Source organism: Pogona vitticeps, chromosome 6 (assembly GCF_051106095.1).
Source record: "Pogona vitticeps strain Pit_001003342236 chromosome 6, PviZW2.1, whole genome shotgun sequence".
Lineage (NCBI taxonomy): Eukaryota > Metazoa > Chordata > Lepidosauria > Squamata > Agamidae > Pogona > Pogona vitticeps.
The window spans coordinates 29,282,397-29,307,504 of record NC_135788.1 but is presented as its reverse complement, the minus strand read 5'-3'; the positions used below and the strand labels follow the sequence as shown (position 1 = coordinate 29,307,504).

At 40.3% G+C, this 25,108-nt stretch overlaps 1 protein-coding gene across 1 annotated transcript in view; it reads left to right on the top strand.

The window, feature by feature from the left end:
- VWDE (von Willebrand factor D and EGF domains) overlaps positions 1–25,108 on the top strand; it is a 64,744-nt gene that overhangs the window by 12,467 nt on the left and 27,169 nt on the right. The window contains exons 5-15 of the mRNA XM_073003244.2: positions 1,867–2,126; positions 3,905–3,994; positions 5,114–5,258; positions 9,883–10,097; positions 10,943–11,016; positions 13,267–13,540; positions 16,030–16,238; positions 17,599–18,593; positions 20,049–20,185; positions 23,481–23,636; positions 24,448–24,556. Coding sequence (XP_072859345.2) covers positions 1,867–2,126; positions 3,905–3,994; positions 5,114–5,258; positions 9,883–10,097; positions 10,943–11,016; positions 13,267–13,540; positions 16,030–16,238; positions 17,599–18,593; positions 20,049–20,185; positions 23,481–23,636; positions 24,448–24,556 — 2,664 coding nt within the window. The remainder of the gene's footprint in view (positions 1–1,866; positions 2,127–3,904; positions 3,995–5,113; positions 5,259–9,882; positions 10,098–10,942; positions 11,017–13,266; positions 13,541–16,029; positions 16,239–17,598; positions 18,594–20,048; positions 20,186–23,480; positions 23,637–24,447; positions 24,557–25,108) is intronic.

Here is a 25,108-nt window from a genome sequence, read left to right as displayed (position 1 = left end):
CTTCTGCTTCATTGACTATGCGAAAGCCTTTGACTGTGTGGACCACAGCAAACTATGGCAAGTTCTTAAAGAAATGGGAGTGCCTGACCACTTTATCTGTCTCCTGAGAAACCTATATGTGGGACAGGAAGCAACAGTTAGAACTGGTCATGGAACAACTGAGTGGTTCAAAATTGGGAAAGGAGTACGGCAAGGCTGTATATTGTCCCCCAGCTTATTTAACTTATATGCAGAATACATCATGCGGAAGGCTGGACTGGAAGAAACCCAAGCCGGAATTAAGATTGCCGGAAGAAATATCAACAACCTCCGATATGCAGATGATACCACTCTGATGGCAGAAAGTGAGGAGGAATTAAAGAACCTTGTAATGAGAGTGAAAGAGGAGAGTGCAAAAAACGGTCTGAAACTCAACATCAAAAAAACTAAGATCATGGCCACTGGTCCCATCACCTCCTGGCAAATCGAAGGGGAAGATATGGAGGCAGTGTCAAATTTTATCTTCCTGGGCTCCATGATCACTGCAGATGGAGACAGCAGTCACGAAATTAAAAGACGCCTTCTTCTTGGGAGGAAAGCGATGACAAATCTGGACAGCATCTTGAAAAGCAGAGACATCACCTTGCCAACAAAAGTCCGAATAGTCAAAGCCATGGTTTTTCCTGTCGTGATGTATGGAAGTGAGAGCTGGACCATAAAGAAAGCAGACCGCCGAAGAATTGATGCCTTTGAATTGTGGTGCTGGAGGAGGCTCTTGAGAATCCCCTGGACTGCAAGGAGAACAAACCTATCAGTTCTAAAGGAAATCAACCCTGAATGCTCACTTGAAGGACAGATCCTGAAGCTGAGGCTCCAGTACTTTGGCCATCTCATGAGAAGAAAAGAGTCCTTGGAAAAAACCTTGATGTTAGGAAGGTGTGATGGCAAGAGGAGAAGGGGACGACCGAGGATGAGATGGCTGGACAGTGTCTGCGAAGCAACCAACATGAATTTGACCCAACTCCGGGAGGCAGTAGAAGACAGGAGGGCCTGGCGTGCTCTGGTCCATGGGGTCACGAAGAGTCGGACACGACTAAACGACTAAACACACACACATAAGCCCCAAGACCAAAGCAGGAAATACAAGCTGTCTGTTGTTGCTGTAACTAAAGACGGGGACAAATATAAAAACGGATCGGCTTTCTCAATGAAAATAGCTGATTCGTTAAATATTTGTCCCTTAATAATAATAATAATAATAATAATAATAATAATAATAATAATAATAATAATAATGATGATGATGATGATGATGATGATGATGATGATGATGATGATGATGATGATGATGATGATGATGCAATTTTCTGAACAACAAAACAATAGTCATCTAAATGTAATTGTTGATGATGAGAATAATGCATTTCTGGGGTGGATCACTATTGTGATCTCTTGTGGGGATAAGCACAAGGCATAGAGACGCTGGCTGCATTTTGGACTTCAGTTTACAAAAGTCTGAATCAACATGGCTTTCATTAGGGGGCCATGAAACTTAGTTTTTTTGATCTTTAAGTTGCCACAAGATACTTTGTCTTTTATATTTAAAATTGTTTGCAGAAAATATCACTATTTTGCTTGATATTTGATTCTGGGATCCTGTTTGTAACCATTTTTGGTTTTGTTTATTTTTTTATTAATCATCATCATTATAGTTACTCTTCTTTTATTTTTATTTTTTTCTATTTCACTGGTCCTTTAAAGAGCTCTGAATGGATAAGAGTTAAGCATAATGTTTATGGTTTGTATTGCTTTTTATTTCCTAAATAGCAGTAACTTGGTTCTCCTTTCCTTTCCTTTCTCTCTTTTTTTTTTGGGGGGGGGGGCTAGGCTTATTGACTCATCTGCCCTTGCCACTTCCTTTACCATCTCCTCCAAGCACACCTGAAATTGAGACGGAGTTCCTTGATGGCAACATTTTCTTAAAATGCACCTTTGATTTTCCATCTGCAAACGCTTCTGTGGGCTTTATTGTGGCTTGGTCCAGACTGTCTCCTGAAGGCATCAAAGAGGAACTAAAACAAGAGACAACTGTTCAAGCTTTCTCACTTTTAGAACTAGATGGCATAAACCTTAGGCTTGGAGACAGGGTATGTTTAAATGTCATAATTATTGTTTTATGTTTCTATACATGCGTAAAAATTTGACAGTGATCTTTTAATCACAAGTACAGAAAGTTAATTATTCAGGAAAGAGTTCTGCACCAAAAGATGAAAAACTGCGTACAAACATCTTCATACAGAATTCTCTTAGAAGAAATACTGTCATTATCTCTTACATTCTTCCTGTTATTGGTGTGCATGTGTGCAAGAGTCAGACAGGCTCAGGTGTTGAGATAATATTGTTGCAATGGAGGCAGTGATGGCAGTATCCCTTTAAACCATTTAATTTGTTTGCTGCATGTCTGTTTTCATATTGGCAAAAGAAACATTTTATCAACCCTGCAGCAAACTCATAACATGGTTCCCAACACTGTTCCATAAATACTAATTGAGAGCAACTTGGTTCCCCATCATGCATTGTTGGATGGTACCAGCATTGTGTGATCTGGAATGCAGTCACTTCATCTCTTCAAACTGAGTACCCTCCACATCTTGGATGACAGGCTCACCTCTTTGGGCTATTGAATTCAGTTGGTAGTCCCAACTAGAGAAGACCCATTGAAGCACTAGTATTTATATAAGTATTAAGTCACCATTTGGCAGCTAATTCTATGCATCTACTCCATATGAGTTTAGGAATTTATATTTAGGCCATTTTCTACAGCTTGAGAACCGATAGAATATGTTGCTATAGGGTATAAGTTTTAAATAAAGTCCTGGTGGATGAAATTCAGTAGTAAATCACAGCTAAAGTAGAACAATTGAATCAGTGGGGATTTAATGCATCAATCTGTCTATAAGTCCTATTGATTCATGGATCTATTCTAGTTATGACTTACTACCATTGAATCACCTGCTGAATGGCTCTACTCTAATTAGGGAAGCTATCATCTGGATTGAAGCCAGTGCTTTTGCTGGAGGAAATATTGGTTCAAATTTTCACTCAGCCTCCAGTTTAATGTGCAACTTGTTGATAGGCTCTCTGCCTAAACTACCTCCCAAAAGAAAAGAAAAAAGAGGTCAGGGTATTGTCAGTGTTGCCTTGAGCTCCTTGAAGGAAGGGCAGAAAGAAACTGTGATGTAACAGATTGATTTTCAATCCCTCTTTTATACTGAATATGAACTTGTCTTGGAGCCAACATGTCTTGGCTTCTGAGAAATAATAATATATGGATTCCCCACTCCCTTGCTGCTTGGGTTTAACAAGATCATACCTATGTCAAGTCTGCAGAATGTGGTAACCATTAAGGTGAATACAGCATACCAGTTATGTTTGCTGACCTAATAGTGGTTTGATCAACATCCCAAACTGCAAAAATGGAAGAGCTGAAGAAGTGCCTTGCAAGCCACATCTGAGCTGTACAAAATGTATTGTACAAGGTTTTTCATAAATAAAAGATAGTATTATCTATGTTACGGTTATAGGAAAATCAGATTCAACAACATATCTTAGGTTACTGTATTTGCCCTTCCTTTTGCTCCCTTTGAGGAGGAGACATGCATAACACAAAAATTTCAAACTCAACGTGTAAACACTAGTCAGTTAAAATGAAACATCTGATCTCTCCTCTTTGTTTTCTAAAATAAAAATATACAGTATACTGCATTAAGACTTACAGCCATCTGTCCTTTAATGCAGAATAAATCATCAGTGGGGAGAAGTGGATCACAGCCCCTTTTTGAGATGTATGGTATTATTTGATCCAAATAAAAATATTTTGTTATTCTTTGTCCTTTAATGGAGTATTGTCATATTTCTTTCATAGATCTTCTGTAGCAGTTCCACCTTTTTCTTAGAGAAACCAGAAATGCAAAGTTCATTCATTGACAGCATGGAATTTTTTGCAGGAATTAAGGTATGATTTTAAAAAAATACATTCTGCAATAATAGTGACTTTTCTGCCTGTATCTGTGTAAGAGTGCAAGGATTGTAAAAAGCAGTGCTGCCAATTTTTGCCATGTCAGAGATTTTTTCTGTTGTATATATTAAAATAAGTGGCATAGCATCTTTTAAAAATAATAAATGGTGGGCATTTGACATACATATCTGTATTTTTTAAAATCTAGATTTGCAAAGCAATGTTAACCTACAGATCTGCAGCTCAGTAGAGGAGTCTTATGGCCTAGTTCTATTTTCAGACACTTTCTTGAGTGGAAAGCTACCATTGATAGTAGCAAGTACAAGACTTGCTCAGGTTGGATGCATTGTGCAGTGGGGGGCAAAGCTAGTTTTGGATCTTCTGGGTCCCAAAGCACTTAATTTCCCTGAAAAACCTCCCCCCCCCCCCGCAAACACATTGCCCTGATTCACATGATAGGCAGGGATAAGATGATCAATCTGCCATGTTCTTCTTCAATTTCATTTGGTATAACAATCTGATCCTTAAAATCAGTAAGTCACCCCAAGCAGACTAGACTCACTATATTAAAGAGACTTACATGTACGTTCATTTACCATTCAACAATTGATTCAATTGGCCTGCTCTAGTTAGGTCTAACAATTAGATTTTGATCAGACAAGATCTTGAGGGGATGCTTTTTCCATACTGTTTCATTTCCCCCAATATGCCCCAGCATCAGAACTAAGTGCAGCCATTTCATCTATACATTTCATCCTTTGTAAATCTTTGCTGCCTTTTCAATACTTTTTTGTAAACCAGCCTTTGATAGAGACTCTTTGGGAAGTCCCCATGTTTGGAAAAAAAAAAAGAACAGAACAGAAACCATTCCTGAATGTCTCACATTCCCTCTATATTGGGGTATTTTTTCCTACAAAAATAATTGTAAGGACATTTTTGTCTTGAGCAGGGCAAGGTTTTCATCTGAGTCATTTGCTATTTTTTTTCTTTAACAACGGTAAAGACAATTTTCCCTTTCAATTATTTTAAACATTTTTCTGAGACTATAATGAATTCATGCAATGAGATAATTCCACATAGATGTCTTGCATTCTTAGCATTTCTCTTAATATCCAGCTGCATCCTGAGGCAGATAATATATCAGAAGATGGAAAGGAACACAAACTGACAATCAAGAGCAAAATTCCCATTCCTTGTCCTGGAGCTAGTCAGGTGAAAAATGACTGCAAAATCTCATTAAAACTATATACGATAGAAGAAGGTAATTTCTGCTTTAATTTAAAAAAAATATTGGTTTTTGCTTTGAATTTTTAATTTTAGACCTCATTTTCACTCAACATTCCTGTAGGGATGGAGTGAGATTGTATGTTTTCGTATATGCCTCAGTCTAGCATATATTGGCACTGTAAGTATGCTATTGAAAGCCTTGTCGAGTAAAAGAATTGATACAGCCTTCAATAGAAGGAAACATAAGTAAATGTTTTGTGTAAAGAAAGATTAATAGAAGTGTTTGTATTTTAAGTTTAAAAATCAGCAAATGGTAACAATAAATGCACTCCAAAATGTCATTATTTACTGTGTTTGCATACTGCAAATCATAAGCCGAAGTTTAAGTAGTTTATGTTAACCTCAGTGTGTTGGTTTAGCCATCAGATGATCAGACGAATTGCAAAGCATCAGACAAGCTACAGTTTGTTAACCATTTCTGGTCTATTTCAGTTTCCCTCTCTTTATTTGCTCCTGTTTCATGGGAAGTTGATTGGGGTTCAAGGGTACATTCAGTCGAAATAAACCAAAGTTTGCCTGCCAACAACAAAACATGGCTTCTAATTGGGGTTCACCACTGAGTAACCAAGTATGGTTTCTTGGTGACAGCTAGCCAGAATAGGACAAACTGCAGCTTGGGCTGGAACTATACTTTTGCAGGCATATGGAGAAAGGATACTAACTGCAAGTTAGCTGCAAACAAACATGAACCTGCATGCAGCACATGACTTTGTTTTGATCTGTTGTCTGACCAGATTGCTGCAAAGGTCCAGTAAGAAAAAGCAAAGCATGCTAAAGGTAAAGGTTCCCCTTGACATTTTAGTCAGTCGTGTTCGACTCTAGAGGGCGGTGCTCATCCCCGTTTCCAAGCCATAAAGCCAGCGTTTGTCCAAAGACAGTTTCCGTTGTCACGTGGCCAGTGCGACTTAGATTCAGAACGCTGTTTACCTTTCCACCGAGATGGAACCTATTTATCTACTCGCATTTACATGCTTTCAAACTGCTAGGCTGGTGAGGAGCTGGGACAAAGCGACGGGAGCTCACTCCGTCGCATGGATTCGATCTTACAACTGCTGGTCTTCTGACCCTGCAGCACACAGAGGCTTCTGCAGTTTAGCCCGCTACTTACCGGTATATACCGCCTCATAGTGCATCAAGCATGCTCTGGGTGGTTTACAAGTTAATTATGTAGGCTACATAGGGCCCCCCTCCTCAGTAAACTGGGTACTCATTTTACTGACCTCAGAAGGATAGAAGCCTGAGTCAACATTGAGCCGGCTACATGGGATTGGACCCCAGGTTGTGAACGCAGTTTTGGCTGCAGGACAGCAGTTTAACCATTGTGCCAACAAACTTGCGGAGATAGTCCAATTACTAAATGAGGTGGGTAAAAAAAAGGGTGAATCAGAATGTGGTACATCTGGAAAAAAAGGAATAGAAAAGAGCTACAATATGGTTGGCATCCCATGGTATGCCAGAGTCACTGTCAAGTTGCTACCTTTTTTTTTCTCAGAAGCATAGTTTCAGCCTTGGCATACCATTACCTCCATACCCAGCCATTTTGTGCATCTAGGTTGTTGTTGTACAACTGCTAAGATATTAAAAAATGTGCTGCTTTCTAAATAAAGGTAAAAGTTCCCCTTGAAATTTAGTCCAGTGGTGTCCGACTCTAGGGCATGCTGCTCATCCCCGTTTCCAAGCCATAGAGCCTGCGTTTTGTTCGCAGACAGTTTCCGTGGTCACGTGGCCAGCTTGACTAGACATGGAATGCCGTTACCTTCCCACCGTGGTGGTACCTATTTATCTACTTGTATTTGCATGCTTTCGAACTGCTAGGTTAGCAGGAGTGCTTTCTAAATAGAGGTGAGCTATTTTATGGACTGGTATTATAGGATGGCGTTTTGTTTGGGAATATAAGAATTAGGCAATTGTTCAATTCCCACCCCTGAGAATTGAAGTTATTTTCTCTTCCCTTGAGACATCTGAGGACTGCTGTATATACACAACAGAATGAGGTGACAGAGTTCAGAAATGGTTAAAAAGGGCTGTATCATCTCAGACTACAGCCAAAGGAATCATGCTTGAGTGTTATCTTTCACTAAAAACAAGCTGACACAGGAGGACACAAGCTGAGCTGGAACCTCCCTTCATACATTAATTTTGTTACTAGCAGGCAGGATGTGTGCTTTGATTTTACTTAATTAATAAAATGACCATACCCTGCCTGTTGCCTGAAGGAGTACGGTACATTCTGCTACATCCTTCTGCAATTGTATTTTAGGTGATATGGAATTTTTTGTGAAAGACAGGGAGGCTTGATTTTGCTTCATTCTCAGAGCCAAAGTTAACATTACAGACAACCTATTGTTAGAAGAGGGAATTCATTAAGTGTGATTGTGGAAGTGTTCTTATCTCTCACACCTTGCAGATTTGCTGGCTTTGTTTTGTGATTAGTAGTTATCAGGCCAGAAATCAACTCTTTGCTTTCCAGTCTGATTTTACAGATATGGAAGTGTTCCTCAACTATGTTTTGTGGAAAACTAAAATGATTTCAGCTCTGCTCCTGGGTTGACTGTAATTTATACAATGGTACCTCGACTTACGAACGTCTCCACTTGCGAACGTTTCGAATTACGAACGGCTCCATTCGCAAAATGTTGCTTCGACTTACGAACACAAAATAAAACTTTCCTGCCCTTTTTTTTTTGACCTAAGTTCATCTTAGGTCAAAAGAAGAAGAAAAATTTAAAAAATCTCCCCCTGGTGGTAGAGTATGGATTAACCGGCTTTGCCTATGGGAACTAATGCCTCTACTTACGAACAACGCCTTGACATAAGAACAAAAAACAGCCGGTACGGATTAAATAGTTTTCAATGCATTCCTATGGAAAAGTTTGCCTTGACTTACGAACTTTTCGATGTACGAATGCCGTTCCAATACAGATTAAGTTCGTAAGTTGAGGTACCACTGTATTTTGACCCTCAGTGATGACTAAAATTAATAACTTTTAGGTCTATTAAAAGCATAGGAACATACACTGATTGTGACTCTTGGTTAGAAATGGGGATATTCATATACGAATATGAATATCCCCATGCAGCTGGAGTTAACAAGGGTCCGTCCCCTGGGGCGGGACCATCCACTCACACATCTGCTGGCGGCAGCAGCCCCTCTCTTCCTTCTAATCACTCTGGAGTGCTGCTCAGCTAGCCACTTGGTAGCCTTGTAGGGAGACTCGTCCTCCCTCTGCTAGAGTGGCTAGATGACCGGGAAGAGAACAGCGATTGGGAGCGATTGGAAGGATGAGTGGGGCCAGCAGCAGTAGCGGACACGTGAGTGGATGGGCTGGCCTCAGGGGTCGGATCCTCACTAACTCCAGCTGTGCAGGGATATTCATCTATAAATATGAATACTCCCATCTCTACTCTTGGTCCATCTAGCCCGGTGTTACCAACTCCAACTAGCAGTAATTCTCCAGGGTTTCAGACAACATTCTTTACTAAGCCTTCCTGGACATGCTGGGAATTGAACCTGGAACCTTCTGCATGCAAACAAATGCTCTACCACTGAGATATGTGGCAATTTCCTTGGCAGTGGTGGAGATTTTTTACCTTGCTTTGCAGCATGTTCTTTGGATCATGAAACAGAGTTAATGGCATTGCTTTTTGTGCTCCATTCATATACAGTCAGCTGTCATGTCTTAATTTCTTTTTTTTTAAATTCTGTTTGTTTCCATTGTTTATATTCTAATCTGAAAAATGGGATATAATTTAGGGAGGGAGGAACAAGAGAATAGAAAGATTCAGTGGGAACCAAGACCTCTTGCCAGCCTAGCAGTGTGATCACTTCCATTAGGTAGAGTGAGTTAGCCATATTAGACAGGTGATTAGATAAGAGGACACATATAAAAATGAGGAGGGGAAAAGAGGAGCGGAAAAAGGATCAAAGCACTACGTGATTGCTTTGATTCCTGCTTTCCCTCTCCTTGCTAAGCCCCATGAAACTTAACAAGAGGAGGGGGAAATGGATCAATGCAATCCCACAGCTGCGGCTGCCTGAGTGCTTTGATCCCTGCTTTCCCTCATAGCAAGAGGAGGGAAAGAAAAAAAAAAGACCTGAGGAATGATGAATTGATTTGTTGTTCGTCAGGTCACTTGGGGGGGGGAGCAATTCATGGTTCGTAGGTCATCAGGTTTGACGAGCCACAAACCAAGACGAAGTGCCCTTTCGGCACTTTGTCCCCATCTCTACAGGTGATGTTTAGAGGCAGGGAGAATAGTGAAATACCGAATTGCCAGTGCTGTGTGTCTTGCCCTATGTTAACTATGTCTGCCGCTTTCAGGTGTAGAGAAGAACACTCCCATACCCCTAGCATGGTTTTAAAGTGATCTGGAATGGACCTTCTTGTCAGCTTCCGTACAGAGGATAAGAAGCTTGTGTCTTGTTCTTTGTCTTGGGTAGCAAAATATCCTAGTTTGGTCTTGCTTTCTTGTCACTTGGAACCTTGTGATTCTGTTTAAAAAATAAATAAATAGAATTTCCCCCTAAAACGTGTAAATTTACACCTGACATTTGTTAAAACAGAAATTATACTAATGGTTTGCCTGCATTGGAACAGGGGAAGATCATGACAGTTCGAACCTGGCACTTTCGTCTTGCCATGTGGACCTTCTTCAGCAGTCGTGCCTCAATGGAACATGTAGCCAGGCCAGCGTCCACTATACTGCTGTGCCTGATTTCACTCGAAATGGAGACAGAAGGACCCGGATTGTGGTGGAACCTGTAGTCAGTGACAATTTTCTGTGGAATGGTTATATGCCGGAAGGCATTCAGGTAGGAACCTGTTCCTTCCAGTTTCACTAAGAGAACAGAAAACAAAACAAGGGGACAAAACCAATAACTAGTTGATGCAAACGTGCTGGTTTTCCCACATGTATTTATTTATATTTCTAAATACATTTATATCTCACTTTGAGTAGCATCCATGGGTTTCCCAGCTAGTTTCCCATCCATATACAGGCTAATACTAAGCCTGAATGAAGCAGCAGTACAATGTGCGCTCAGATATGTCCTGTTCCAGCTATGTATCATTTTTATATATATATATATATATATCTTAATTGAATGACAACTGCAAGTATTTTAAATAAATATAATAATTATGATGATGGAGATTACTGCTACCATTTTTGCTTTGAATTCACTGAGTCCACCTTTAGTGTGGTTGCCCAATTATGCTATTAGAAGCCCTGAACTATTAATAGAGATATAAGAGTACATGCAAAATATCTGTCACATGTAGCCCTTCATTAGAAGATAGATTTCCCTAAGTATTGAAAATGTCTAATTGTCATGGCAGGAGCTTTTCAGTACCTTTCATAATTTGCAAATAAGCTTCCTATATTTTGTTATTGCCTCAGCAGAGGTTTCATTTGCAAGCATAAGGAAACAGTAGTAATGGTTAAAGTGTCCTCAAAAACATATGGACAGTGCAATTCAAGACATGTCTGCTCAGAAGTAGGCCCCAATAAATTCAAGTAAGTAGGTTTAGGACTGTAGCCTGAGAAAATGCTTATAAATCAAGATCTGCTATTAGCAATTATCTTAAGGACTCCTCAACATCAGATTTATCAGTGATGACTGACTGTGAATGTCTTTATTCTATTTTCCCCACAAAGATTACTGTGAAGGATCTCCCCTCTGCCTACTGCTACTCTTTTACTGACCCTCATATCATCACATTTGATGGAAGGTAATGCACAGATTTCCTGCTGTTGTGTGTTTTTCTTTTAAAGAGAATTTATAACTATGCACTCGTATTATTAAAGGTATCTGTTGTTTTCACCCATTAGGCTTAACTGAATCACAAAATAAAAGAAAGAAGCCTTTTACTTAGCATATGCTTCAGCATAATAATGCTAGCTGATATGTTTCTAAAGGAAAAATGTTTTCATTCCCTTTGTACTAGTGAAACAGAGCCAGCGAAAATAGTTCATTTTGAACTGTACTATAGAATGCACCCCTAGAGTACAGCAATGGTTACATGGAATACTTGATGACCTCAATGCATAGCCAGTGACAGTAGGCACTGATTGAAACCCGTATTGTTGAGAATGTTGACTAGGCCAAAAGACAGTGATAGATTCTGTTGAGCCCAGTCTCCTAGCAACTACATGAAATGCATATTGCTATGTGCAGCCTGACTTAATGGTAATTTTTGCAGCCAAGTGGTGTTCTTTTCCTGCTTTATCATAGAGCCTTCCCATATAAAGAAAAGGAAATCTTCCATATGTTCACATGACATGTGTTGCTACCCCTTCTTCTGTTCATGGCTTATTTAAGAAGCAAGGGGAGCATCAACATCTTGAGGAATTAGAACAACAGCAGAAAGTGGTACTAACCTCCTTCTTAGTTCTCTTAGAGCAAACAAATTTCAGAACGTAGCAAGGTAACAGTCTTTTACAACCTGGTGCATCCAAATATGTTGGACTATATATCCCATTGCCTTCTAGCACTCTCCAGATGTGTCAGATTGCAACTCCTATCATTCTAGTCAGTATAGTCACTGTAGTCTAGTACATCTGGACATTGTAAGGTAAAAGGAAAGTGGTTTAATAGAAAGGAAGGCATCTGTGTGCATACCTCCCCGGAGTACCATACACATATTTATGCATGCTGCTCCTGAGAGCCTGCAAAACATGGCAGCTGGAAGGAACTTGATTCTGCTCGCAATTAGGACATGCATGAGAAACGTCTGTTCCCATGCCTCTGCTTCCCAGTAAAATCTGGACCCTTTCTTCTGCATCTAAAAAGTAAAATGAAAGTTTCAATACAACTTCCGTTGATACTGTATCTGATGTTCAGTCACATGTAGTATGCTTTTGATCTTTATATGTTGAGGAGATCTCCCCCTAACTTAGCAAAATGTTTCTGGCCCTGCCTACATGTACAGTACTGATACTTCAATTCAATTTAGTTATCTTTTGCAAATTGAAAACAAGCAAAAATATTGAAGACAAAGTATGAGTTTTATCCATGGTCAAAGCAGATGAGATTATCATCTCCACATCTAGAAGCGGTGCTCTTGCCATAAGATAATTCCTTGTCCCAACATGAGTTTTGTCCATCTACATATTTTGCAAATTACCTTGTTTTTATTATTATTATTATTATTATTATTATTATTATTATTATTATTATTATTATTATTATTATTATTATTATTATTATTATTATTATTATTATTATTATTATTATTATTATTATTGGTCATCAGGATATAAACATGAACTTAATTTGCAAGTCTGATTGCTCAGGCACAATGCAGTGGTCCCCAACCTTTTTGCCTCTACAGACTGATTTAGCATGCAGGCGGTGGGGGAGTGTGTCTGTGTCTGCATGGGACGGGCTGTGTGTGCATCCATGTGGGTGGGGGAGGGGGTCATGCATGTGTCTGTGTGTTAGTGGGAGGGGCCATGCAGACGGGAGAGGGGCCATGTCTGCATGTTAGGGGCTGTGTGTGTATATCCGTGCATGTGTGGGAGGAGCCATGGTTGCATGGGAAGGGCGTGAATGCATCTGCGCATGCGGGGGGGCAGGAGATTTTTCTCCGCAGCCTGGTCCTGGCAAGGCCACGGACCAGGGCTTGGGGACCCTTGTTCTAAAGGAATCACATTGCTGGAAAGAAAATGTGTATCACCTAATAATTTTGAGCTCAGCATTTTATCTAATTTGACCCTCAGTCACATGTAATTTGACCCTGCTTATAGAGACTGAGATCTAATTCACCCTGACCTGGGAGTAAAACTAATTGAATGCAGTGGAGCCTATTTCTCAGTAAATGTACATAAGATATGGTAATAAAAGCTTTGGAATAACAGAAAACAAAAACAAAAAGGGATGAAAATGACAACAGTTGACCAACTTACACTGCATTAAAACAAAGGTTTTTGAAAATTTTTAAATAAAAATGATTTAATGTATTTTCCCCCTTTTCTTCTAGAATGTACGACAATTTTAAAACAGGAACCTTTGTGTTATACAGAAGTACTGCCCGTGATTTTGAAGTCCATGTGCGCCAGTGGGATTGTGGCAGCCTTTATTACCCAGCATCATGTAACTGTGGGTTTGTTGCTAGAGAAGGGGGCGATGTAATAGCCTTTGACATGTGCAGTGGCCAGCTGCATGACTCACAGCCGCACTTATCAGTAAAGAGCAGAAATCCAGCAGACAACAATGTCAGGATCACTGAATCGTATTTAGGAAGAAAAGTCACGGTGTGTATCATTTTTCTGTTGGCTGTATTGCTATTTACCTCAAGAAGAGCTTCTGTCAGTTTTTTGCATATAAAAGGGCTATACTCAAACATAAGGACAAATTATGGTTTATTATGATGAGAACGGCAGTGGAAGGCAGGAGGGCCTGGCGTGCTCCGGTCCATGGGGTCACAAAGAGTCAGACACGACTTAACGACTAAACAACAATGATGAGAACAAGACTGAGCAAACTCATGTGCTCCTTCTTCCCTTACTTCTCTGGCATGGTAGTGGAAGCCTTAACTTAAATTACTTAAATATAGGTTTTAGTAATTGCAACTTAGTGTTATATCTGAACCTGGACAACAAAGTATAGTTAGCCTTAATAACAAGTTTTACTGACATACACCAACCCTGGATGATGAAGCTGTCTTCTTCCAAGAAAATATAGCAAAGATTAATTGTAGTTCAAACATACTATGAAACCATGATTAACTGAAAGTGGAAGCAATGCTTCTGATTTCATCCGTGCAGCTGCAACAGAAAAGGAGGGAGAAGTAGAGCATGCCTGTGCCTGAGGCTTATACAGGTAAAAGTAAGCCATAGTTAATCAGTCATGGTCTCAATTCCTTTACTTTCTAGTATCAAAATTGCAAAAAATTATTTTTCTCTCTTTCTGTTGAAAAATGTTCTCTCCCCATTTTACAAGTTAGAAGGTGCTTCAGACTGGACACTTTTAAAGGGAAGGAGCTCTGGCCAAGACATAAGCCATAATTTTAAGCATGAGCTCATTTGGACTGATAATGGCAGAGTAAATAGAGCAATCTTCACCTTATAGTGATTCCTGGCATTGATTTCTTTCTTTAGTGTTTCACTTCCTATTAGTTTATCTGAAATGGGATCTTATTCAAGAGATACTGACCACTTCAAGCTAATGTGAACAATTGCATCATTCATAAAGCTACAAAAGCCATCCACTTTTTCCGTTTCATGTGCCATCAAGTCAATTCTGACTTGTGACAATCCTTTTCAAGATTTTCTAGGATCAGGTAGAGAATACTGAGAGGTGGTCTACCATCCCCTTTCTCTGGGGGCATCCTGAGACTGTGCAGCTTTTCCAAGGTTGTCCACGCTGGCTGTTCTTCAATGCACAGTGGGGAATTGAACTCTAAACCTCTGGCTCCATGTCCAGAAACATAAACCACTGAAATATTCAGCCAGCAAAGCCATCCATTACACTGGCACATTTCTACAATTACCAGTACATTTTTCATGAAGTACCATGTTGCATATACCACTCATTCTCAATAGGTGGTTTGATAGTCATTTAGCAAACACAGAAGGTATCTCCTCTTGGATAATTCTGGGGGCATCATAGGGCCAAACGAGATGTTACTTTAAACAAAGCATTGTCCCTAGAGCAGCTTTTAGCATTTTAAAAGTAGTATCTGTGAACTGAGGAGATTTGGACTGTGCGGGCAGCTTCGTGAATGGCAGATTTCTGCTGCATGTCCCTTCCCCCTCCTCCAGAAAGTGCCATTGTGGCAAATAAAACCTTTGAATAAGGAAGTAAGCACCTCACTTTCCTGCCATGGTCTTCATAAAGCAGCATCTTACGCATAATGGGTGCTGGCAGATGGGTCAATAGAAGTGCCTGCCTTCCTAGTGAGGATGCTGCTTCCCAATGACTTGAGACTGTGCTGGCTACTGATGGAACATCTCAACTGATTAGGATCAGCTCTTCCTCCTACCTCAGGACCTTCTTCCATAAGGTTGAGGATAAAACAGCAGAGTCAGCTGTTTGGGCCACCACTTCAGAGCAGACATGGTGAAATGAATGGGAACACATAACTTTGGTGAGAGACAAGGCTCTGTGGAATCACCCATAATAAGAGTGTGGGTTGAGTGTGCTAGAGATTGCCTCCAGAATCCCAGTCTGAGGGACAGGGTCCAAAGGGAGGAATTGTATGTTGCCTAGGTGAGCTCTGAGCACTTTGAGTGTCTGGAGGTTGGAGTTGGTGGTGACCAGAAAAATTCCCTAATGAAGCTGCTGGTATGAAAGACAGTAAACGTATGTTTCTGCATTCCATCCAGTTTTACATGCCTTTCCCTAATATTTTTGTTTAAACTTGCAGTCCAATGTCCAACTGATATAAGGAAGGAACAAGTCTAGGATCCCTAGTTTATTTTAAAGCAATATTGTTTGAAGAAACCAAGTCACAGTTCTCTTTTTGAGACGATCCAGGAGTAAAGGAAAAGCCTTATGAGGCTGTTAAGAAATAAACTTGTTCTTTAACATATTCAACATGTTTCTTTTAAACAGACAATTCTCACTAGCCTCAATTGAAAAAAATGTTGGTGATTGGTTTCCCTCAAAACATCAATCACCTGTTATTTGAGAAAGCAAAGAAAGTGTAATTGAAAGAGATAGCTTTCCTTAGAAAGTGTATGTCTTAAGCCCATTTCTAATGTATTTTCTTATTGACCTTTTGATACCATTTTGTTTCTAGATCTCATTTTCTTCTGGAGCTTTCATTCGAGCTGATGTGAGTGAGTGGGGAATGAGTCTAACTCTCAGAGCTCCCAGTTCAGATTATAAGCATACTTTGGGACTTTGTGGGACATTTGACGGCATTGTGGAGAATGATTATCATGATGTGGATGGCACTGAAATAGCAAGCGGAACTGATGCATATTTGTCTTTTATTAGCGAATGGAGGTAAGAATTACCTTACCAGGTTTATCAATGCACTGTGCTTTTAAAATCATATCTTATTATCAGAATATTAAATTTAGATGTCACTTCTTCCATGTACACTGCAATTCTATGTATGTTTACTCAAAAGTTAAACCCACTGAGGCGTATAGGAGTTTCTCAGTGGCTGGTGTGTTGAGGATTCAGTGAGGTTCAGCCAGTGACTTTGGGCAAGTTATTGCTTTCATCCTGACCTACAGGACAGAGACTTCACAAGAGAAACAAAATGAAAACAGTAAATCACTGCATGCTGTGAAAACTATTCATACATTTTTAGTTTAATATCAAATCACATTGTGCTTCAGAGAGCAGAGTTCAGTTTATCCTATATCTGATTCTTGTACAAAAATGGCCTTGCTCCATGCACTGAAAGTAAATTATGAAAATAATAACTAGAAGTGAATATAATGAGAGAAAAGTAACTTTTCTAAATTTAGAATACCCAATGCCGTAATATAATTTAAATGTTATTAACAGTATTGCTTAAGCTAACATATCTATCCCTTTAAATTTTATTTCCTTGTGTGTATATTATTGTTTGTTGCTTCATAACTTAATACTTATGATCTTTTAATTTCTGCCTCTAAAAAAAGAAGACAGGCTTTTTGTGTTCCAGGCTGTATCTGTCACAGTGATGCGTATGTTAAAAACTAAATCCATCCTTACCATATAACATTTGGAAAGACAGCATGGTATACAAAGAAATGATGAAATGATGGCCTTTTGCCTAGTTACACCTGTGTAACACAAACAGCACAACCTTTGGAGATGAATTGCTTTAAGTTAAGAAATTTCTGTAGACAGTATCTATTGCATACAGACTCACTTGACTCAGCACACAGTAGATAACACAATGGTTTCTTAACTTGAGCCAACTTTTCTTCAAAACTTGTACTGTTTGTATATCTATGCACAAGGATTTTGGGCAGTATCTGTGTATGGAGGAAAGGCACCATAGGGCGAGTGCTGGAGCAAACTGGATTCAGCTATGAAATTCCTTACATCTTTGGCCAGTGATGAGATCATCTTACCTACTTTAAAGAATAAAATGGGGCTGACTAGTTGGATGTTGGTTTGCCACTTTTACCCTTAAGATTTTCTGTCGTCAAAGATTTAAGTCATATTTTGATTTTGGGAAAAGTCTCTAGAAAACCTAATGGCTGGGGGATTCTGGGAATGATGATTTATAAAAGTAACTTTTTTTGGCTCCTTAGGCTTCAAAAAAGTAGCCAGAGCAGCATTTCTCCTTTTTCTCACAGTGTGCGCCTATTGTGTCTTTGAACAGCAGCCATGGTGAGTTTTTGCTGTTATTTTTCTTTGACAGGATTTCACCAGGAGAGAGTCTCTTTGACAAAACCCCGGCTCTTTCAACATCAGCCAAGAAAACACATTTCTGCCATTGTAGCACTCAAAATGTGGGAACAGATCAGCCAATAAATAAACTGAACTCTGAGGCAGGATTCACTTTGTCTTGCAAAAGAAGGGAACAAAATGCATGGCTGCCTTCTTTGATCCCAGGGCTGGATGTTACTGCTGAGTATATTAGCTCAGTTGATAATATCAGGGGCTTAAGGAAGCGTGGAGCTGTACTCAAAGAAGCCTCCTCTGCTCTTGCCTCCAGAGAAGAGCTTTCTCTTAATCAAACGGTTCTTCAAACATCATCCTCCAGGGACCTAGTTATCTTTCCAAATTCAAAGGCAGGTGTTACAGCTGATATGCAACCTCTTGAGAGCTTGGAAGGCAACAGATATGCTGACATTTATGACAGTCAGGAGCTCCACGGGAGACATTCTGTCAGAAAGCGTCCAAAGCGCCAGCATTATTATGAGTACCTTTCAGTATTTCCTGCCCAGAGCTTAAGCCAAACAGATTTGGATGGGTTTAGCTATTTCTTTCCAGAGGATCACACAGCTGACACACACCAAGAGGTCCTTTCTTCGTGGCCTACACCTTCTGGCCTCACTGAGTCTGATGCCCTGGCCTTCTGTCAAGAGACCATTGCCAATTCCAGCATAGCTAGGACTTGTAAAGCTCTCCTTGGCCATCGAATAGAGGACACAGTAATTATGTGTGTCAAAGATCTACAGTTGAAGGATGATCTCAGCTGGGCAAAGACCAGCCTGGCTCTGTTGGAAAATGAATGTGAAAAGAGAGTTTGGGAAGAAGGTGATTATCACATCAAAGGAAATGAAGGATTAATGGAAGACCTGCTCTTAGCATTGAAGTGCCCCAACCTCTGCAGCGGGAGGGGTCATTGTGTTGAATGGGGCTGTGCTTGCTTTCAAGGCTTTGCTTCTTATGACTGCAGCGTGTCATCTGGTGAGTCAAGCCGCACTATTAGTTCCTTCTTCACACTTTTGGCAGAGGTGCCCCACAGTGAGCCTTGTCATTACTCTATCTCTCTGTATTAACCTAGACCATTCTGTTATACTGTCTTCAACATCTGTGCTATCTCCTGAAGGTAAGTTGTATTTGTTCAATTTTTCTCGTGCTAGATTCTTTTATTTCCTTTTATTTTATTTTTGGTCATGTTAGATAACAGACTTTTTATTTGTACGCCTAGGTCTAGGATTGCATGAGTGGTTTGCGTGAATATGATCCATGCGTGGTTTGAAAGAATCTTGGTGATCATGTGAATTATACTTCTGAAATTATACTTCTGAAATTAGTTCTCGCAATTCATCTATGGGAATAAACTTATTTCTAGACCAAAGCAATCCAGATTGTAGGTAGATATTCTCAAGGTTGCATGCCAAAAAGTTCTCCACATACAGAAAATGAAGACATAAGTGCTATAGCCTAGAACTATTCTGGCATCTGTTTTTCTACATGTGGGTAATTGTTTTACACAAAATAATGCTCAGCAAGGTTACCTCCCACTTGCAGTCCAAAGTGGTATAATATAGAAAGAAGTTTACCTCTCCAGCCTGTACTGGTAAAGGTTTTCCTTTTCTTTTGCTGAGATTGTGGAGTGCTCCTGAAAGTACCGGTCAAAGAGCATTGTTAAAAATGGGAAATGCCTTTGTTTAAAATTCCATGTTTGAGCACTACAGATACAGGATAAAAGCTTTGTCTGAAAGCAGTCTTTGTACCTTTAGTGCCCTTGGTCTAGTTTCATAATTGTGGATGAGACATGAGAAGGTTAAACCATATACATTACATAGAGAAAACAAGTTTATTGAGAACCTAAGTGTATCCCTAGGGGGAAAAAAAGGTTTGAGGGAAGGAGGGTGTCCAAAATCCTTCTTATTCTGCAGGATCTATTGGGGTAAATCTGCCAAAGGGATGGAGGTAAAGAACTCACTACAGTGGCTTTCACATGGGGTGTCCCAGGGAAGGCAAAAAACCCCAAAAACATGCCAACCATTAGATAGCCATCTGGTAGGAAGAAAAAATTCCTTCCCAGCTTCCAGCAGTGACCAGCATGGACCCATAGCACTGAAACAAGGACCCTAAAAGCACCCTAAAATAAAGAGAATACATGGGTAGCACTGCCTGCCGGGTTCTAAAGCAGCAAAGTAGAAAAATGCCTGCCTAAAAGGAGGCAATCCTGTGAGATGCAGTGGCTAGTGAGATTCAGCCCCACTACAGACTTGCAGCCAAATGTGAACACTTCTTTCTCCCCAGGAAACAACAACTTCCTCATCGCAGCAGTGTGGCCTCTACCACGCGTCCCTTCCAATAAGCTGTTAGGGAGTACATTTGTCTTGGCTGCTATCCACAAAGCCTTTATATTAACTCTATATGGTTCACTTTCTGATTTCTGTTTCAAAGGTCAGGTTCCAGAAATTATAGAGCTGGATAATGGAGGATTATGTGATATCCGGCTATATGATTGCACAACTGTAAGAGTCTTTGGCCATGGATTCATGGAGTCGCCTAGCCTGAGATGTGAAATTAACAAGTTACAGGTGATCTATTTCAAGTAGAAAAACTGACACTGAATCTGTCAGAGCTAAAGTTTTTAGAACATGAATTTCCCTGTAGCCACACTATATTCCCCCTGTTGTTAGCCTAGATGTCCTTCTAGCAGAGTGGAAAAAAACAAAGGGGTCAGTATGGAGGGTAGAAACTATGAGACGAGGAGATGAGATTTTGACTATGATCAAATTTTGCTGATGAATGAGAAGCCTCATTTTCCTGGTGTGGAGGGCTTTCACATACACAAGAGGCTCTCCACTTCTCATATGAGCAAATTGATGACAGAGTGGACAGGGTTAGCACGCTCCCCCTCCCCGAGAGTGCCTACATAATTCTTGTTTAGAATTAGTGGAAAGGGCTCCAGAATCCATAAGCATTTTAAAATCTGGTTTGTGAAACTGAACTTGGACTAGTCACAAGAACTGTGTCCAATAGGTTGAATAGATGGATGATGCCAATAAAGAATGGTGGTGATCAGCAATGCCAAGTGAAATGATGGAAGGATCCTTGCATATTCAGTGAGCTAGTGGGCTCTCTCCTTAAGGGCAAATGGGACATTGTCCCACCTCAGGGTCGAGATGTCCCCTGGGAACCCATTCCTTCCCAACCTGAATAGAAATTGAGCACCAGGGGCTCATTTGTGTTCTTCTGCTATTAGATTCCCTGCAGTGAGTTCTACCATGACCTAGAGCAAAGCCAGATTATACACACACAGAGACCCTGCCTCATCATTCAGTGCAACTATCACTATTCAGTGCCAACTGGAGCTGTACATTTGCACATATCCTGGTGATGTTCGGATAATCAGAAGAACTACTGATAAATTCTGCTGTGTCCCAGGCCAAATTCACTTGAGATCTCTCTCAGCCCACTCATAATCAGAGTACGTCTGCAGCTGTATCTTCTTGCTGCAACTCCTGCAGTTGCAGGATAAGTTTTAACATGTCCTCCCCAAACATCAAGAGTGTATCATAGCACCATTGTAGATCTTGAGAGGGGACCTTGTGGACTTTTACATGTTGAGTTCCAATTTCCATCAGCTATAGCAAGCACAATCAAGAATTAAGGATGATATGAGCTGCATTCCAACAATGTACTGTAGCTAAAAACTGTGCTCACGACCTGGGGTTCAAATCCCAGGTAGCCGGCTCAAGGTTGACTCAGCCTTCCATCCTTCCGAGGTCGGTAAAATGAGTACCCAACTTGCTGGGGGGGCAATGTGTAGCCTGTATAATTAAAATTGTAAACTGCCCAGAGAGTGCTTGCAGCTATGGGGCGGTATATAAGTCCAATAAATAAATAAATAAATAAATAAATAAATAAATAAATAAATAAATAAATAAATAAATAAATATCTGGAAGACTGAAGGTTCCCCACCCCACCTTCTGCAATATCAACTCATTCCGGTCTGTATTTGGACAATAGTTGTTGGGCTGTAAACTCTGGTACTCAGTCACAGGTTGTACTATTGATGTCAGCTGCTCCTCAGTATGAGCATGAACACATGAGTAGACTAGATATCTTGTAACTATTGTTAAATTGACCTACAAATTTATGCCTACATGGGGATGCATAATATGTAAGGATCCATTATATGCTTTACACTATGTACACTGTTACCAGTTTCCCATGAAGGCTACAAGTCACAATTACAGGAGGATTTTTGTTAGAAAGGAATTATTCAAGCTGGAGTTTTCCAAGCGAGTGGATTAATTGCCCAGTTCTGAAAGCCTGAGCTAATCAAGCTGAAACGAATGTGTGGCCTATGAAATTGAACAAACAATATGATGTGACTTATTTTTGATCCTTTAGGTATAAGAAATTCTATTTTCACTTCTATCAGAGAGAAAACATTTTCTTTTTCCTGTATTTTTCCCCCTTGGCTACTCCTAGCAGACTCCGATTTTGGCAGGTGGTATTACAACACAGGCTATGGATTTTCTTGGAGCTCAACATGGATCCTCTCATCTGCAAGTCGGTTTGAAATGAGAAAGTCAACAGCACATTTACACTCCATTAAGTTAAAAGCCTGCCCCATCAAACTCCTAGTGAGACAATTATTGGAAGTTCACTTATCGCAGTGTGAACTGTCTCAGTCCTCACTCATTGCAATGGGTTTTGTTTCATTATAATGGCAACAGATGATTCCATGCTTCCAAAAGAAGCAGGGGAGGAGAAGTTACTGTAGTGTAGGTTTATCTTTTTATTGAGCAAACACAAATTGCAGGTAGCCCTATCTTAGATTAGAGTAGCAATTCATGCGTGCGCGCACACACACACACACACACACTGAAAGGGAAAACAACGACTGCCTTTCCCACAGGCACATAGCTTCATGCATTTATGTCCACTAATAGTACAATCTAATTAAGATTGCTCTTCTGTGTGTATTTTCTCAGTGTAAGCCCCATTGAACACAGTGGGATTTGTTTCCGAGTAAATGTGCATAAGATTGTGTGGTGCCACCCTACAAAATGAAGACTGGGCTTTTTTCACTCCACTCACCTGGCCATATAGTTTCCCGTCTCCCCTCCCCCTGATTTTCTTCCTCTGTTTTGTTTTTGATATTTGCTTCACAGCCATCTTGAAGAAGGGTCAGAAAAGGTTTCTCACTGTTTTCTGATTTAAATGGCCTTATGAAGGTGTTAGAAAGGAGATGTACTGACGTGACTTTTTAGGGAGCCACAGACATTCCATCCATGCCACTGTAAACAGCTAATTGAGAAGTCATATAAAAGTGGTACATGATAATCCTGTTTTTTCAGCCATTTGGAATGAAAGTTGCTCCTCAGGCATGGCACCTGAAAAAGATTTTAGGGTGAACACTTTACATCAATATATGAGCAAAATAAAGAGCAAGGGATGGGGGAGCAGGACATCTTTTTCTTTGTAAGTAGATGTGATATCCCTGAGAGCAGCGACTGGTTTTCCTGAAATACATTTCTTTGTGCCAACTGCACACACAAACACATATCTCCTTAATTTGACATGGTGTTTTTTTAATTGTGTTTTTCTTTTCAAGACAAATAGTAGTAGTGAGGAGGGGGCAGAATATATGAGGAAATTGGCTTCAGGTTGGCGAGGGTGCGCCCCCCCCCCAGTAGCAGTGTTGGTGGTGGCTAGTTTCTCAAGTTGTGGTAGATAATTTGGCCCCAACTTGATCCTGCATCATTATTGTACAATGTTTTCCCCATTTTATACACCAGAGCTGATAATTCAGGGCATTAAAATCATACTGTGTTGATACATATGACTAAATAAGGCTTTTTGGTCCTTTAATTCAGTACAGTGATAACACATGGCTGCTTGGGGAATCTGTGTTTGTCCCTGCTGCCTTCCACAACATTAGGACTATAGATTGCCAGCTTCCTACAGAAGGACCTCAGTCTGATGCTGTAGATCTGGTGGGCAACCAACCCATTGCTAGGTGGCAAATCAAGGTACTCTCTCTATATATATTTATTTTGAAAAAATAATCAATAGGTTACTTTGTTTTTTTTATGACCGTTGTATGTTGTGCTTTGTTTTTGTAAACAAATATGGAAACTGCACTTAAGAACAATCTATAAATCTTGACATGTTTTCTCTAAAAGCTAATAAATCTCATGGTCTGCTGGTTTTATACTTTCTAAAACATATATGACCTAAGTCGCTAAGGCAAGAACAAAGAACCTCCTGTCCTCCAGCCAAGGTAAAACTGAGGATTCCCATCCAGTCTGTAAATTTCTGCTGTTATCTTCACTCATTCAGCTATATTTCAAATCATGTTCTGTGGCTGGAGATAAGAGCATATTTGGAGAAATTGTTTCATAGAAATGAACTCAAGCCTGTTTTAGGAAGCTGTTGCATGGAACTAAGCTCCACTTTACAGTCTGATGAGCTGTTGCATTAAGATTTACTCTTATGTAGACATGCTCAAAGCTTGGAAATTTTACTTTTGTGCACTACAATCCCCAGCCAGCATGTCCTGGAGAACTCTGGAAATTAAATTGTGCTTAATATGCATGATGGGAAGATGCCCCAAAAGGTAATGAGGATATCAGGTCTTGCACAATTTGTTTTGGTCCTTCCCTGTGCCCTTAGCTTTATTTACTGCTGAAATAATGGCCCTTGCAGCCCCTCACAAATGGAAATTTGTCCCTCCTCAGCTGAAAGTACTTTCTGTTCCTACAGTGTTTTCTAGTTAAATGCTTCAAGTCCTGTTTCAAATTATTGTCTAACTCACAGAACCATTATTGTATGTCTCAACAGATTTCTAATGATGGATTCACTTATAGCAGCCCTAAAACAGTGACTTTATTTGATGGTGTTTGTCAGATATGTGATCCACAGTCAAACAGATTGTGTAGGTTAAAGGCAAGTATGTCTTTATTTTTCATTTGAAGTTTGTGACCTCAGTGGTGCTGGAAAATAAAATTAGTAAATGTATCAGCTATTTCAATAAGTTTCAGTTAATGTGGGCACTGCTTCCTCCTATCAAGGTGGTGGTGGTGGTGATGGTGGAGGTACAAGAATGGGTTGGGGACCTGTGGCACCCCACCCTCACCAGGTTGCTAGCAGGCTCAGTTAACTGCACTAGCTCCTGTCAAGTCCAGTCCCTGTCTGAAACTGGGTTCTGCTCATTGGGTTCAGTCTGCGGGTAGTGTTGTGCTTCAGCACAGCCCCGAGCAATCCATGCCTTTTAGGGAGGGTTTGTAGTGCTCGCTACTCAACACTCTCCTGGCCTCTTGCGACTGTCTCTGGTGCTCCTTTTGGTGGTTGCACCTTCAGTGCATCCATTGGCTTAAGGCGGACACTGGGTGCCCTGCTGGATGCTGAGGTCTCCATGGGGTCGGTGCTAGCATTTGGGACACTGGTGGGTTAAAGACTGTGGCTCTACCTCCATGTCCTCTTTGCTTTGCCACCAGCAACT